Raw genomic sequence first — 16,848 nt, forward strand, 5'->3', positions numbered from 1 at the left:
TTATTAATATGAGAAGAGAGCAAATGATCGAAAAGTCAACTGCTACTTTAAAAAAAAATCTTGGAGTGTCATCTTTCTTTGATCATCAATCCCAATGCAATATCTATATATCTGCACCCTGCAGTAGTCAGTGGCGTCGCCAAGGGGGGCCAGGGGGGCACGTGCCCCCCCTGGAAAACCTAGTGCCCCCCGAGTCCCCCCCATCTGAGATTTGGGTTGGTAAAAAAAAATATATATATATTTTGTTATATTCAACTCCCATCATCTGAGTTGGTTTTTCATAAGGACAAAGAAGCACAGTAATTCGTATTTTCTTCAAATGAGCTGCGAAAAAATGAAAAAGTTTATCCTTGAACGTCGGGTATCGAAGTCGTAACCCGCGCCATCACAACAGGTGTCGATATTTACATTGAATGTGTCAGTGCTCACGCCATACCAGCGGATATACACGTCCGCTTCGCGAGCTACATGACTGTGAGAAGGGAGGGTACTGCAATATGTTGCCTTGGTCTGAGGTTGACAGGTTAGGAGCTGATGAAATGTGAGAATGTGAGGGTCCGCAGGCACCATACTTGCCTATATTTGTGGACCCATATATTAACCCTGTTGTGTAGGGGGTGCAGAGGTCATTTGAGGTCAGATGCTTGTAGGAACAAATGGCGAATGTTCACACCTGCATACTGAGCCATACTCGATGTGTGATCAAACTTTGGATTGCATGGTGAGATCCCTGATAGGAGCCAATAACGATGCTGGAACCTGTTACATATTAATAGATAATGGGCGAAAACGAGAAGGACAAGAAAGGAGTCGGGGTCATGCACACATTAATTCAACAAATGTAGGTTCTATTGATATAGGGTTAGGCATAACATCGACAGCATGTGGTTCATATCCTCTGCAAAATTCTGCGCCTTGTTAAATCATTACCTCAAAAATAGCAATTTCTGGAGATATCTTCAGATCGAATTTAGCATCAAATGTGGCAGCATTTTGCATCTAGCCCTCCGTATGCGAAAATTTTCCAAAGGGGAGGGGGGCAGTGGCGGCGGAACCGGGGGCTTGGGGGGCTCAGCCCCCCAATGAAAAAGTTGAGGGGGCAAATGCATGATAAGTCCCCCCCCCCCCCCCGCAATATTTACCAAGGCTCCGAAACGTGCATCTGCCCATTTTTCAATGCATACTTGTCGATCTGTCCGATGCACACGTATACTATATAGGTGTAATAATTTTAGTAAATGCTGGGGGGACCCTCGGCCCGTCCCCTGGCTATAGACCACATTGTCACCCCAACCGCGTCTTCAAGCCCCGTGAAAAGTGGAAGCAGTGAGTGTGAGTACCGGTAAGCGCAACACAACTTCGTCTTAGGCCAATGACTTGCTTCATTTCAGCCAGTTCTCCAACATCCCCTTACTACACTCAAAAACGTCTTTGCGAGTACACTACGAGTAATAGCTACTCTCTTAAAACACCATCGAATATACAAATTACAATGTTTTTACAGACTTTTACGTGCAATCTGAGAAATTGCAGGCTTGAGACCCATATTTTAGGGCTAGGTATTCGCAGCATAAAACACTTGGGAAGTGCCGTTTCCGGCCATCTGGGGGTTTGAAAAACCCAAAATTTTCTTGTATGCTCCGCGCCAACCGATGGTGGCGCTCCGCTTAGATAGTCTCTACACATTAGCCCCCCCCCAATAATTTTCCCGTTCCGCCGCACCTGGAGGGGGCAACCCCTCCCCTTAGACCCCTCCCCCAGGACGGCAATCCGTATCCACCTAAGTGCCCCCATCAAATGTTGGTGCCCCCCCAGACTGAAAAGTCTGGTGACGCCACTGGCAGTAGTACCCGATACTTACCCTATAAAAAACGGGGGAAAAACACCAATAAAACGGGGTCACTGCAGTGTGAATAGGTTCTCGGTACACCCAAGCACCGATCGACAGACCTCTTGTAGTCTCGTGTTAAACGTATAAGTATACGCGACGCTGAAAGGAGACACCTTCAAGAATGGTATAGGCTATATGGTGTCCCGTGTTGGTGATAGGCTAGCAAATGGACATCAGAATACAGAGAAAAACAGTCATTGTTTGCGGAGCACCCATTCAACGATAAAAACTTAGGTCTCTCTTTATTCCGTATTCAGGGAAAGGAGAGGTAAGGAGCCGAGGGGTATATAGGGTGACTAAATAGTTTCGTATTTCTGTCTTTACAATAGTAAAGGTGCACTTGAATCGTGCAGCTATTTCAATCAGATTCCTCAGTATACATGCTCGTGCCATCAGTGGCGGAGCTAGGGGTATTGGTCAGGGGGGGGGGGCGAGAATGGTCTCAGGGGCGCTTTGGACACTATCTAAGCGGAGCGCTACCACAAGTTGGCGCGGAGCGTACACATTTTTTTTGAGTAAAGATACTCCCTAGATCGCCGGAAATGACCCTTTCCGGGCCATGCTTATTTGCAGATAAACGAAGAATAAATAGGTGTCATCGCCATTTTGTCAGAAAATTACACCAACAAAATGTGACAAATGTCAATAGGTATTTGAGAGCGCAATAAAAAAGTCAATAATCGCGAATAAGTAAAAAGTGGTTAAAGCTGAAAAGGGCGCCAGCAGTCCATTTGAGTCCGTCAGGGGAGGGCATCCGCCCCTGACTGTATGTACGCTCCGCCGAGTCGTGCATCGTTCATGACGGCACGATCTGTTGTATCGGCACAGAGGAAATGTGAAGTATTTCTAACAGAGCAACTTTATTTCGACAATTTGTTGTACTTTATAGGCTAAATAATGACAGAACATTCTCGAATAACATAGATTCATGTGCCAGAAATGAAACCGATGGCGGTTACCACTTTATACTGTAGCAAGAAAACACTCCATTCGATCCCTAAGGCTCTGCTGCTACCGTTTTCCTCGTAAAAATATATACTCACCGGAAAATGTTTCCGTGGGAAGTCGACAAAGTCACAAAATTACTCTGCCATCTGCCATATATGTTTAAAGGCAGAGCTCATGCTTGTACAAGGTCACATGACCTTCTTGTAAGCTTTTACCTGCATGTCCATAATTTAAAAACTGTATCAGTGGCATACTAGTAACTAGAGTTTGTCATCTTAGGCGAGAGGGCGGGGTGGGGGGAGGGGTGGGGCTGAGGAGAAATTTGCCATTTGCCGAATCAAAGTTAGACTATGGATAAACTTCGAAAACATAAAAAGCTATAGCCATGGGATTTTGACGATTGGGTACAGTTTATCGTCCTTTCATATGTCTGAATTAAGTTCTCATTTGGTCTGGACTTTTCTTTCAACAGTACAGTTTAAGCTATCTCGTTGTCTATATATGATTTACTATAATTATGATTTAAATAAATCTGTATATGAAGCTTCATCGACTTAAACTGCATTCATTCAGCCACAACAAAACTTTTTGTCCAGTGCCATAGTTCATCGGTGTTATAATAAGGGGTTAATCAACGGTCTAGCGTGCGTTACTCACAGGATTAATGCACGATCGGGGGATAATGCAAGCGATGCACGAGGGCGGAGCCCGAGTGCATCCAGCGATAGCATTAACACCCGGAGTGAGTAACATCATGTGAGTAACGCACGCTAGACCGTTGATTAACCCCGTTCATTCATACACTACCATTTGTGTGGGGGAAAAATCATAAAACAAAACATTTTTGGTTACATATAACCAAAGATTTATTAAAGTGATGCCCCGTAATTTTACCGTGCGTTACTCACAGGATTAACCACGGTCAGCTGACCTGAATGGACCAATAGGATTTAGGAATCTTTACTAAGTATGAATGAACATTAATTAATCAGCTTAAATCTGTAGTCTTCGGAAATGATATTTCGGTTAGGCTTTTCCTAACAACTGATCAGTCTGTGTGAGTTCACACGTGCGGTGTTGCAATAACGTAAAATATCATGATGCAGCTTCCAAGTAACAATACCGGATTCACTTCGGACGGTGGATATATATAATGATGGTACAAAATTATAAACACACGCATGGGCGGCGATCATGGGGGGGGGGGTGACGGGGTGGACAAGTCCTCTCCCCTAATATTTTGAGTGGGGGATATAGTATCTAATATCCCCCAATATTTGGTGGCATAGTTTTTTGTGTGGCTATAAACAGAAAATAATGCGTGAGATTATTTATCCAAATCATATTTGGCGGTGGCTAAAATTTCATACAGCACATGCTGCATGAGGTAGATGACTCTTCGTCGCTTCTGTGACCTGTGACCGTAGGCTATAGCATGTTGTCACCCATGATTATTATCATAATGTATGTACATCTCTTGTGTATGAGTGTAAGTACGAACAATCATATATATGATCCACGTCGATATGGGTTCACTGGTTTTCCATTTGGCCTGTTTCCTACAAGATTTCTAACCGCAGGCGCGTAGTAATAGGGGGGCGAAGGGGGAGACCGCCCCCCCCCCCCCCTCGAGCATATTTTTTGTATTTTTTATGATACCGAAGTTTTATAGTAGCCGTTATAAGAGGTTTTAATATTTGTAAGTTTTGGTAAGTATTTGAGAATTTCCGGCAATTACGGATAACGTCAACCACGAACTGGTTAAACAGAGCCTTAAAATGCATTTTGTAGTTTTCGTCCAATATTTGTTTTTTGCCCACCATATGTCATTTGGGCTTGGCAGGCGGGGGGTTGGGGTTGCAGACATCTCTACCGGGGGGGGGGGTGTTCAAGACATTTGACTGTGGCATCTCGCCCCTAACCGCTGGTTAGGCCACTGTGAGTAACTGTAACTATCCCTTTGTAGCAAGAACGGTTCGTTTAATATTCAAAAAAATTGTTAAGTCACTAAATTTGACATGAATAAATGGGATTTGAATCAAAATCAAAATATATGGTCGATAACGGTAATTTCGTGAACAATGAAACTTGCATAAACTGTTTCATGTGTTATACTATACAAAAGAAAGCAACTGTTATAACATACTGCAAAATCAAATCTCAAAAACTAGACAGAGCGATAGAGGTGTATCCAGTCTTTAATAGATACAATTTATATTTGATGCGCCTTTCATGTAACATTTTAAATATTATAAGAAATAAAATTGATTTACCAGCTTTGACTGCATGGTGTTGAAGTCGTAACAGAATAACGAATCAATAATATATAAAAGTTAACGACATCGATATTTGTTAACCGAATCTTTTTATTGGTTTGAAGCCAAAGTTCTGCTAATTGTAATGGTGCTCTAGACCTGTCCCGGATAATCGTTCTTTCAACACCTTGTCCATCGCTTCGCTCTGTGCCACAGTAAACCGTGCTTTCCAACCGCCTACAATACCTGTTAGATGGATCGAAAGAGCATAAAAATAAATAAATATATAAAAACTTAGTTAATGAGTCAGTGAACTAGCGAATCATGTGATCAAACAACGTATCTGAGTATAACATCGCATCATAGAGGGGTACATGGATGGGGGGGGGGGGTGTGACCGTATGAAGGGGTATAGACCTCTTAACGTGTAATACAAGTAAAGTGACTTAGACGCCAGATGCTGCTATCATTTGACAAGTTTTCATATTAATGCACTGCATTGGAAACTGTTTGTTATACTAACGATTAGTCTAGTTCTACATATTTTTGATAAGTAGCAGATCTAATCGGGGGGCAATAGGGGAGAGAAGGGGAAATCTGTGGGGATACCCTCCCCCTGCCTCTCCCCGACCCCCCCCCCCCCCCATGTAGCGCCGCCACTGCAACTTCTCCACCTTATTGCAAGTTGAGTATAGGTAGTATTTACCTTTCTTTAGAAATGGCAATTTTCCGTGTGCCTTTGTCAATAGCTCTCCGAGTTCGTGCTCCTTTTCTATTTTTGCATACGTCTTCTTCATCCCTTCCATGCTGGAATGTTCAATAATTCTTTCCATTCCCTCTGGTGTAATGGTGACTTCCAAAAACGTTGCCAAGCGACTGATGACTGACTGAATATCCTTCACGGAACAAGTTACATTTCGTTTTAAGTGATATATTTAAGACACAAACGATGCAAAATAGTCAAGAGAGGATATTAATTTTAATCAACCAACAAAAGAAAAAAATACCCCCAAAAAATAACCAGAGATGTGTAGATCAGCGTGGCAATTGGGAATGTAGAAAGAAGGGGAAAGGTATTGTATTAAACTCGGGGTAAAACTAGCATGATAATTTGCTCACAGCCTATATAGTGACATAACCAGGAATGTATTCGAGGAATTAGGTAATCGACCCCAATGTGTGAATCTATCAACAATAGTTTAATTAGTCTAAATCAGGTGGTGGATTGCGGACGTTGTCCGTATAGCAAACACTCCGTGTTTTCCGTCCTTCGGATACCATTGGACGAGCAGGCCGTGGAGATACAGTTCAGGCTCCCGGGATATATATTTCACCAGGCCCCCATTTTGCACTGTTCATATATTTTCCCGGACGCTCGATATTTTCACAGGGCAATAAAGCTGACCCTCGACCAGTGGCTGTAACCCCGCCCCTCCCCCTCCATCCCACTCTCGTCAGGACGTGACAACAAAAACAATATTCATGATTGAAACAACTAAATGCTTCGGTGTGAGTGTCTGAATGTTTTTTTCATGCCAGTTATCATGATTGAAAGAATTGATTTGTCCGAATTTGAGTCTCCTGTAGGGTGTTAACATAATTAAATACACATACTAGCAGTTTTAGGGCGAAACGGGATAAGTCGAGCGGAGGTTACCTTCTTCATCTCCTCAAACGTGATGAAAAACACATTCTCATCATCTCGATGACTCCAGTAGCTCAGTGTATGGTCAAACCAATTGCCAAATATGGCTGAAAGAGAAAGCATTGACACAAATATTATACATCAGATATAATGTTGAATATACTAAATCATTGTACTCAATGTTTTCAGTATCCATATTCTTTTATAAAGTAGATCGGTATATACCTTTTTCTGACATAAACACGGAGCAAAATTCATCCCAACCGATGCGATCATCTTGAGTTTTCGAATCAGCATTCATAAAATTGTAAAACGAATTGGCAGCATCCTTCGGATTCCTGGTGACGTAGACCACCTGTATAGAGAGTAAAGTTGATCCAACAAAGGTGGTGTTATTTTCATAGATATATCTGTGTTTTGGTTAAAAAAAACTTAGTATAGTGTAAGGTTTCATGTAGTCATGGTTGTAATGTCAAATTTCCTAACACACTGTCGAAGTTTTGACTCGTATGATAATGTCAAAATTTATGGCGAAATGGCTACTTATTCCACGAAATCCTACATTCACTCAGTTCAAGAAATGTAATCGTAAATTCGAAGGATAACGTAAATTACAATGAAAACTTAATCATTAGAATAAGTGGAACTCTCTTTGTCCCACATTGAATGCAAAGGATCAGCCGAATGATCCAACATTGATGAAGAGCACATCCCTACTTAGACAAGTAAGGAGTATATAAACATACTCTTGCCCCCCCCCCCTCCCACATCCCCCGGGTTTTCCAGCTATTTAGATGATCACTCCCATGTATTGGCCGATTTCAGACTACCACATTAGGTTTGAAAATGGTTATGATGTACATGGAAATCACCTTTGGTTTTTTAGTCCAAATTTGAGCAGGTAAAAGTGTTGCTGGTAGATGAGTGCCATACATCCTAGGAGAAGGTTTCTTGTCGACGACGTCAACAATAGCTTCCTTCATCTCGGGAAATATCGTAAACTCTATGCAACCTATAGCTCTCCTATCATTTTCCCTCTCTATCTGGTCGACGTGACCATCGGTCTTTATCAGCTGTATGACCTCCATCATCCAATGGGTACCTGAGTTGGATAAATTGATTCAAATACAAACGTTGAAGTCAATGTTATGACATTTGTACATAAATTTACAAACATAAAATTAAAAGAAACCAACTGCGATATGAGAGTGTGAAATGTGGGACACAACCACATGCAGTATTAATTGATGTGGGCACTACGTAGAAAACCTTATTATGCCAGGGGCGGATCCAGGGGGGGCCCGGGGGCCCGGGCCCCCCTTTTTGAAAATCCTGATTTTTTTTTTTTTACCGCGTTCGAGGGAAAGGACCCCATGCGTGATCAGTGGCGTAGCTACGGGGGGCCTGGGGGCCGAGGCCCCCATGAAATAGGTTGGCCCCCACTGGGAATGGGGTAAAAAAAAATGTTGTAAAAAAATAAAAATAAGTGCGATTCACTTATATTGTTTGTTCAATAATTTGGGAAATAGAGTTACACAATTATCTCGTCTGCATCTGGCAGAATAAGAAAATACAATATCTGTAGTAATCATGAGAATGGTCACACAGCATGGCATGGCAATGGTCGATGCTACGGAGAGCCAAACGTTCCATAAATGTCGAAAAAGAAAGTGAAGTGTCCAAGTTAATATATATATGTCCAAATCGATATCAACATGTTACAATTCGATATCAGCATGTTACAATTCCATATGAACATGTCGAAACAAAATACAATATGCCATTGCGTCTATCAACATGTCAAATTCAACATCAGCATGTCGAAAACTTGTAACAGCATGCCATTACTACATTGGTCATGTCAACATGCTATATTTACGTCGTGCTATAATTTTGGCACTTCGGCGCGCGCCAACGTTTCGTATATGTCGAGATTTATTTCAGTATGTCCAAAACTTGTGTCAGCATGGTGAGCGAAGAATAGTGAAGTATTGCCATGACAACGTTGCACATGGTTCGCGTCGTTCACACGGTACTATGGTTGAATATACTGTAGCGGAAAGCTACGACTTTTCCTTAGTGAGATACGTTTCGTTCCCTCAGGGGTTACATCTGTTGCGCTCCGCGGAGGTAACGAGAGATGTTTATCCGAAACAGGAACAGGAACTGATTACGTAATTTTGCTATATCGATGTATTCCCGTGACTGGCATAGGCAGGCACGGCGGTGGGTGTGTGAGTCGATCCCATTGGTCGCAACTCATCGTAGTTATATACAGGTAGTCCATGATTGGTCTAAGCCTTTTTTTACAGTTTATGTACGGACGTGTGTATACGGGGGGTTATTTCCGGGGTATTTTAATGAAGGGTTCTTTCGTAAATGAGTGAGTCAGAGAGTCGGTAGAGTGCAAGACGAGGAACTTTCCTTCCGGCGGCTCGTGGTAAAGCCTTTGATATTTGCCTAAGTCCAAACAAATGTGTTTAGGCATTTTAGAGTGCCCGACACCTGCGCTGCCCGAGTCCAGCGGATTGCCCGACACCTGCCCTGCCCAAGTCAAGCGGAATGCCCGAAGCCTGTGCTGCCCGACACCGGTGGATTGCCGACGTTTAGACTGCCCGACCCTTGCGCAGCCCGAGTGTTATGCCTGCGTATCCTTGGGTTGTGCCCGACCCCAGTACGTTATATTGGGCAAATGTTAATATTGTGTATTATACGCTGTAGATGTAGAACGAGATGAGAAATTATACTTTTATTAAACATACAACTCTGGTGTCTGCCTCCTGATTTAGAGTTAATCTGTACCCGTCCCCCATCTACCTCCCCTACCCTCCTCCAGTTGGTTTCGAGACAGGTTTTACACTACCAGACGTTGGCGGCGTTACAATACGTTTTAAACTGCTGCAGTAGGTGGAAAATATACCATTGAGAATATCTTCAAGCCCTTATTCGTATTAGTCGCGCCAAAGCTTTGTCCAAACAAAGCAGTTCATTTAATATAATCATTCATAATGAATGTTTTGCAAGAAACTTTTTCTTCCATACCGCGTTTGGTTGGAGAAATAAACCAATGCGTCAGAGAAAACCAGCTTTCGATAGCACCACGCCTCCGAACTCGTCTAGAGGCAACGTTAGAAATAAGAGTATGTATACCCTAACTTTAGCCTTAGTCTAGGCATTGCCTAACTTAGCATAGGCTAAATAGAAGTAGAACTTAGTTGAAGTAAATCCCAAAGACAGAGCACGGACTGGATCAAAGGGAGAAAGGGGCCTAGTGAAATTTCCCCAAGAATATTCTTACAAACTTTTAATTTATTACCATGTTACTGTTAGTGTCCGCGTCCAATGACTCACGAATGGATCAACAAGGCATGTGGCGGCGTGTTTATCGGCAAATTTGAATGTAGCCTATGCTGAAATTGTAATTTGAGAACAGGGGAACAGACTGACCAGAGAACGGATGTGTACGGTGTATTTAGCATCGATGGAACTGGAAATTAGCAGTTTTGTGGTATAGTTAACTAGCCTGTCAACTCCTCACCCTTGTCGGTATCGATGCCGAACGTCCAGGCCGACTTTGTTCATAATATTAACTCAACGCAAATTCTTACTCTGATGGTACGTGGGATGGTGTGCAAAGGTCCGGCAAATATTATCTCGCACAAAGTCATCAACGTGATCCCTTTGGCTTGAATATTTTATTTCCTTCTCTCAACATGCTGACACAAGTTTTGGACATACTGTCTAACTTTTTCACTTTATGTATGGAACAATTTTTCAGTACATTTCCATGTGAAGTAACAGAATTTTTTTTTCGTGGAACTGGTAAATTGTAATAATGAGTTAATGTTCTATAGATTTTTCAAAATCTTTTGCATAAATGTTTTCTTTGATTAATACAGTACCAGGGACATAGCCAGGTTTCTGGTATGGGGTGGGGGGCAAAGTCAAACTTCTGTCCCCATTTTCAGGCACTAAGCGGTGGAACAACGTCCTGGGGAGGGTATAAGGGGCATCCTCCTCCCCTGAAAAATGTTGCTCACCACCAAAAATAAAGATAACAAGTATAAAGTATATGGGCAAGATAATAAAGCCCCTTACACTTGACTAAAAGTACCTATTTCGCCATTACTTGTTCATATATTGCGATGAAATATATGCTGAGATAAACAATTAATTATTAAATACGAATCTTCGCATGATTCGGTGAGAAATGAAAGATATATTCCGATCGAAATTCTTACAGGTATGCGTAACGTAACATATATGAGTACTGTGTATACTATTTCAATTACATATACGTTAGGATCGGAGTGTCTGTTGTTATGTTGTGAGGGACGCTATATACGAAATGACCTTTGTACTAGGATTACGTAATAGCTGATGATGGCTTTACCCGTGTTTGTGCCCTGAGGCATGTTTACTTATGGCGATCAAATTTTGTCGGTTACAATGAAACTTCAAAGTGGGTTTTCTCCTTCTGTTTATAGCTCCATGATTCAACCATAGTACCGTGTGAACGACACGAACCATGTGCAACGTTGTCATGGCAACTCTTCGCTCACCAACTCTTCGCTCACTCTTCGCTCACCATGCTGACACAAGTTTTGGACATACTGAAATAAATCTCGACATATACGAAACGTTGGCGCGCGCCGAAGTGCCAAAATTATAGCACGACGTAAATATAGCATGTTGACATGACCAATGTAGTAATGGCATGCTGTTACAAGTTTTCGACATGCTGATGTTGAATTTGACATGTTGATAGACGCAATGGCATATTGTATTTTGTTTCGACATGTTCATATGGAATTGTAACATGCTGATATCGAATTGTAACATGTTGATATCGATTTGGACATATATATATTAACTTGGACACTTCACTTTCTTTTTCGACATTTATGGAACGTTTGGCTCTCCGTACGATGCGACGATTGCGCCATATACCACGAACCTTGTTGTGCTGCGCGATATCGATATCTGCTGAAAATATGTCCAGTGCTTCCACCTAGCGCAACAATCTATCAAAAGATTGGCTCCGTTTGTACTGAGCCGAGGTATCAGGTTTTCATATATTCCCTCGAGTCAAATGAATATATGCAGGCGCGGATCCAGGGGGGGGGGGATCCGGACCCCCTGCTCTTGGCCCAAAAAAAGAGTGAAAAAAAAAGAGAGAAAAAAAAAGAGAGAAAAAAAAAGAGAGAGAAAAAATAATTAAATTAAACGCCAATTTTAAACATGTAGGACGTCAGAAAAGCGGTTATCCTCACAAGTCATCCAGGTGTGTCTTTTCCGTCAAATGAACTATAGTGTGCACGCGTGCTACAGGTGCCAAAAATGCCCTAACGATCTCAATTTTCAGACCGAAAAGTTTCAAAATTGAGGTGGTGTTCGAATTTTTTTGGGCGGTGAGGTTACAGAGCGGTAGGCTGCTAGGATGCGCTAACGAATTTTTCATGAGCAAACCCCTCACCCTTCCAGAATCCTGGATCCGGCTCTGCATCAAACAGTGGTGACGGAACGGGAGGAGATTGGGGGCTAAAGGCATTATGATTTTTGTATCATCTCAATTCATCTGATATGTAATACCATATTTCATAGATTGTTTTTTTCTCATCAATTGAGAAATTGCAGACATGAGATCCATATTTCCAGGCTAGGTACATGCTGCTTAGAATACTCGGGAAGTGCCGTTTCCGGCCATCTGAGGGGGTTTGTAAAGCCAAAAATTTTCTTGTACGCTCCGCGCCAACCGATGATGGCGCTCCGCTTAGATAGTCTTACGTTCAGGCGCGGCTGGACCAGTCAGACCCCCCCCCCCCATTATGCCCGCGAAACTGTCGAAACATGATTTTCACTACTGGTAGAGATATAAAATATTGGGAATTCTGAAATTCCTGCAAACATGCGGCTGTGCCTGTTCAATACTCACTACTGTATCGCCTTAAAAATGATGAGTGGAAATAGTTTCTCCAGGACCGTATCGTATCGTGGGTATCGATTGCGTCTGATATACGAACGTACGTACTACGTACGTAAGTACGTCTATGATGATATGCACTGTACTGTACTGATAAAAACATAGGTGAATTTCACTCCATGGGAGTGATCACTGAGCACATTCCGGTATAAGAGTGAATTTCCACTCCATTGGAGTAAATCTTAACTCCTAATAGAGCTATATTCACTCATATTAGGAGTGAGGGTTAACTCCAATAGAGTTGAATTTCACTCTTAATTTGAAATGCGCCGAGTGATCACTCCAATGGAATGAAATCCACTCATTTGTTTTTAGAGTGTTGCTAGATATATGAAGAAGAAATTTACATGCCAATACATGTTATCGGTCATCGATTGGCACAAAAAGCCAGATTCTAATGACAGCTGCATCAAGAAACCCAATAAATGGCCTAATTAGCACCGAGCCACCAATGTGGACCATTACCGAAACATCGATGCGTGTTAGTCTTCCATCCCTTTCCTCTAATGCTATTTAAGTCCACATGTGGGCATATCCTGCAAATCTACCGGTAGCCCACAGGGGTTTGAGTTGGGAGAAGGGCCTTGACAGCTGGAAACGACAAATGATGCCAACTTCCCTCAAGTTAAAAGTCCGGCTGAGTTGGCAAGGCCAGTCAGCATGAAAGAGAAAAAACTTTTTTTGCATTTCTGTCACCAAAGTTGCACATCTTTTTGGTTGTTATTTTGCCTCACAGGTGCCATCTCCTGCGATCTGGGGGGTGCTGAAATCTCAAATTTTCTCTGTACGCTCCGCGCCAACCAAGGTGGCGCTCCGCTTAGATAGTAACCTCCGGCCCCCCCTACAAGAAAGAACAGCCCCCCATGGCCCCCCACTCAAAAAATCCTAGCTACGCCACTGTGCGTGTAATTTTTTGTAAAATTAATTTGCAAAAAGAGTACACCATCATTCTGATAAAGTGAAGGTGAGAGGGGCACTCTGACTGCATTAATAGTCTCCATCTGGAAGGGGGCATCCAAGATTAAATGGCCTGGAGTAGCCTGGTAAAAAGTAGTTTGCATCACCACCTACTCCCCAAAGACGTAAATCCTAGCTCATTGCTCGAAATTGCAAATATATGCCCGGCAAACCATGAATACATGATTTATTGGAAATAAATTTTACTCCAAACTTTCACGAAAAGTAGCACCAGATTGCACCGAGGACCTCCATATTTTGTGAAATTTTCCAAAGGGGAGGGGGGCACCCACTCCCCTTAGACCCCTCCCCCAGGACGACGATTAGGCACTTCCCATCTGGCCCCCCCCCCCTTCGGCGAAATCCTGGATCCGCCACTGTATGCGTACCAATTGAGTTTGAAGTAGCATCTGAGGAACCGAAGTTGGTCTGTGTGACCTTGGACCTCCGTGGTGTGATAGACTAACTAGTCCAGCCACTTTTATTGATGGACACCAGACTTTTAAAGGCATTGAAGACTCGCCCCAAACCGCGTGCCGCGTTCTGAAAAAGTTAACTTTCCGTTGCTTGCAAGTGAAGTTTTCTTCTTGTCGCTACAAAATGCAGACAGTAATGAAACGTGATACATTGTTATCTTTTATCTATAGACCTGAGATGTCCATCGCTGCATGCTATGTACACTATGTTGTGGGTATTGACCGTAGCTATATGTATTGACTGTACACTAGTGTCTAATTACCGACGGTAGCATGCAAGCTGTGTGTGTATTTTCTGGGATCGATGGTGGTGTCTAACACTTCTGTTACACCTCATTCGAAACTAGGTCAGATTAACGGCATGAGACGTTTCTTTATGCGCGAGTCTTCACACACTTTTAAGGTTCATTTCTCAAAAAGTTAAAAGTACTAGAGAAATAACAACTTTAACTGATAATCGTGTACTGTGTGTATCTGAAAAGAGCATACATATATCAAACTGAGAGAGCATTAGCGCCAAGGGCGTAGGAACCGGGGGACTGGGGGGGCCAGCCCCCCAGTGAAAAATGTGGGGCGGAAGTATCATTCCGCCCCCCCCCCCCCCGCTTCGCAAGTCAGAAAACTCCTTTTTCATTTCCAAATGAGAAAAAAAATCTCATTTGGAGCACCAAATTGAATCTAAGGCCTGGTGAAAATACAAAATTAAGTTTACAAAATGGAGTGGGTGTTGAAGTGTGCTATATTGCACCAAATTGCATCTGAGGCTACCTGGAAATGCAAAAAATTCCAAAGGGGAGGGGGACACCCCCTCCCCTTAGACCCCTCCCCCAGGCCGGCCATCAGTCTTCAGCCCCCCCCCACTCAAAAGTACCTTCCTACGCCACTGATTAGCGCCATCAAAATACGAATATCGTTACCCTAACAAGATGACATTCTTCATAGATTGTCAAATAACTTGTACGAAAAAGGAAAAACTGATGATGAACTGTTTAGTTGTATTATTAACATTAATTCATCACTTACCGCATTTTGGGTACGTTGCTAGTACAACGTCATCTTCTCTAACTTCAAAGTTCTTCACGTTTGCCAAGCAGTGTGGTTGAATAAAAGGAGGAAATGTAGTTCCCTCGAGTTCCCGCCTCATTTCAAACATCATCTTCGGCGTTGGGGGTCCTTTTTGTTTAGGCGGCTCCATGATTCTTTTAGAGATGATTTAAAAAGCATTTGTAGATACACTTCTATATACTGTACGTTTAGTAAATTATGATCTTGAGCTGACCGCTGCGTCGGATACAGTCTATAACGACTTAATACCATTTACTCATCGGTATATTTTAGCATGCTAAAAATAAATTGCTGGAAGCTTTCAGTTTAAATTAGTGGTCGTTGAGTTGTTTTTTCCCAAACATTTGGACCCGGGGTATTTTCTGTCATCTCACTATTACCAACGAGTCCCTGCTCATTCTGTTACAAGGCTGTTTCGCTCAATAAAATCATGTACAGAAGAATTAAGACATATTTTGCAAAGATCAATTCCCGCGACAAGATTAAAAATAATGTTTTACTTAAAAATATCATATAATTTTGAAAATGGAATGTTCTTAAGAAGCGGCTTGTTGGTTTAACACGTCGAACTGCAATGTAGATACAAAAGAAAGAAATTATGTATATGCCTACACCGTATAGTTTCTGTACAAATGATAACTACAGCCTACACGAGTTTGTTACAAACAAACAAAACAAAAATCTTGAAAGAAACAGAGAACAACATACCGTGAGAGAATTGAACTTAATAGAAACTGACCTGTGCAAAAGTTGGTGTTAAATTATATTACAATCGGAGAGAAGTATCCTTTCAAATAATATGTGGCTGGCAGTGAGCTATTTGCTTTCCCTGAATAGTACTGTTGAAAACTCAGTGCTGTTTCGCTCATTAAAAAACTCCACGTATACATAATATACGTTGCGATTTGTTATCTGTTTTTGATGTAAACTGATTAAACGACAGCCATTACGTAACATTTAAAAAAGACACAGAAAGCGGATTGCGAATAATAACGCCGAGTCATCCTCCTTGCTGTACGTGTCTGGTAAAACCATTGTATACAAAGTTGAAACACTCAGGGAATGCATACGTGTATTACTATGCGACCTCAACATTTTTTGCTGTACTTTTCATGATGCGTTAACCATCGTTGCAGAGGTGATATAATGCAATCCAATCGACTTTGTCAAATTACGTAATCGTTTGAGTTTCGGCTTCTGAGAGAGACACTTGGAGTGGCAGCTAGTCAGGTCAGGCGCGTAGCGAGGAATTTGCCAAGGGAGGGGCGAACCTGTAGGCAAATTATCAGAGCCGCAGATTCGGCATTCTGGCCGAAAATGTCTCCCAGATCGCTGGAAATGGCACTTCCCAGGCCTTGCAAGTTGCATCTAAGCATTTTCTATTTGAAATTACTAGCGATATCATAAAACGTACAAAAACAATATGCTCAAGGGGGGGGGGGCGGTCGCCTCCTTCGTCCCCCCCCCCTTGGCTACGCGACTACAGCTAGTACATTTCCATCATGGGTTTAGAAGCTGGGGTGCCTGGAGGGGAAATTTGCTGCCATTTTGTAATAACCTCAAAAATAATGGCATTTAAAGTGTAAAAAAAAAACCCATTCAAATACCTGGATTTTTGGTATGCAAAA

The 16,848-nt window shown here is 42.3% G+C and overlaps 1 protein-coding gene across 1 annotated transcript; it reads right to left on the reverse strand.

The window, feature by feature from the left end:
• Window positions 1–5,005: 5,005 nt before the first annotated feature.
• On the reverse strand, window positions 5,006–16,225 carry LOC139967693 (sulfotransferase 1B1-like). The gene is made up of 7 exons (XM_071971702.1): window positions 15,960–16,225; window positions 15,179–15,354; window positions 7,612–7,841; window positions 6,965–7,094; window positions 6,752–6,846; window positions 5,801–5,990; window positions 5,006–5,340 (listed from the first exon to the last, which is right to left on the reverse strand). The coding sequence occupies exons 2-7, from the start codon at window positions 15,348–15,350 to the stop codon at window positions 5,231–5,233; spliced, it is 927 nt and encodes a 308-aa protein (XP_071827803.1). The 5' UTR covers window positions 15,351–15,354; window positions 15,960–16,225; the 3' UTR covers window positions 5,006–5,230.
• Window positions 16,226–16,848: the final 623 nt, after the last annotated feature.

The sequence above is a fragment of the Apostichopus japonicus genome, chromosome 5, assembly GCF_037975245.1.
Source record: "Apostichopus japonicus isolate 1M-3 chromosome 5, ASM3797524v1, whole genome shotgun sequence".
Taxonomy (NCBI): domain Eukaryota; kingdom Metazoa; phylum Echinodermata; class Holothuroidea; order Aspidochirotida; family Stichopodidae; genus Apostichopus; species Apostichopus japonicus.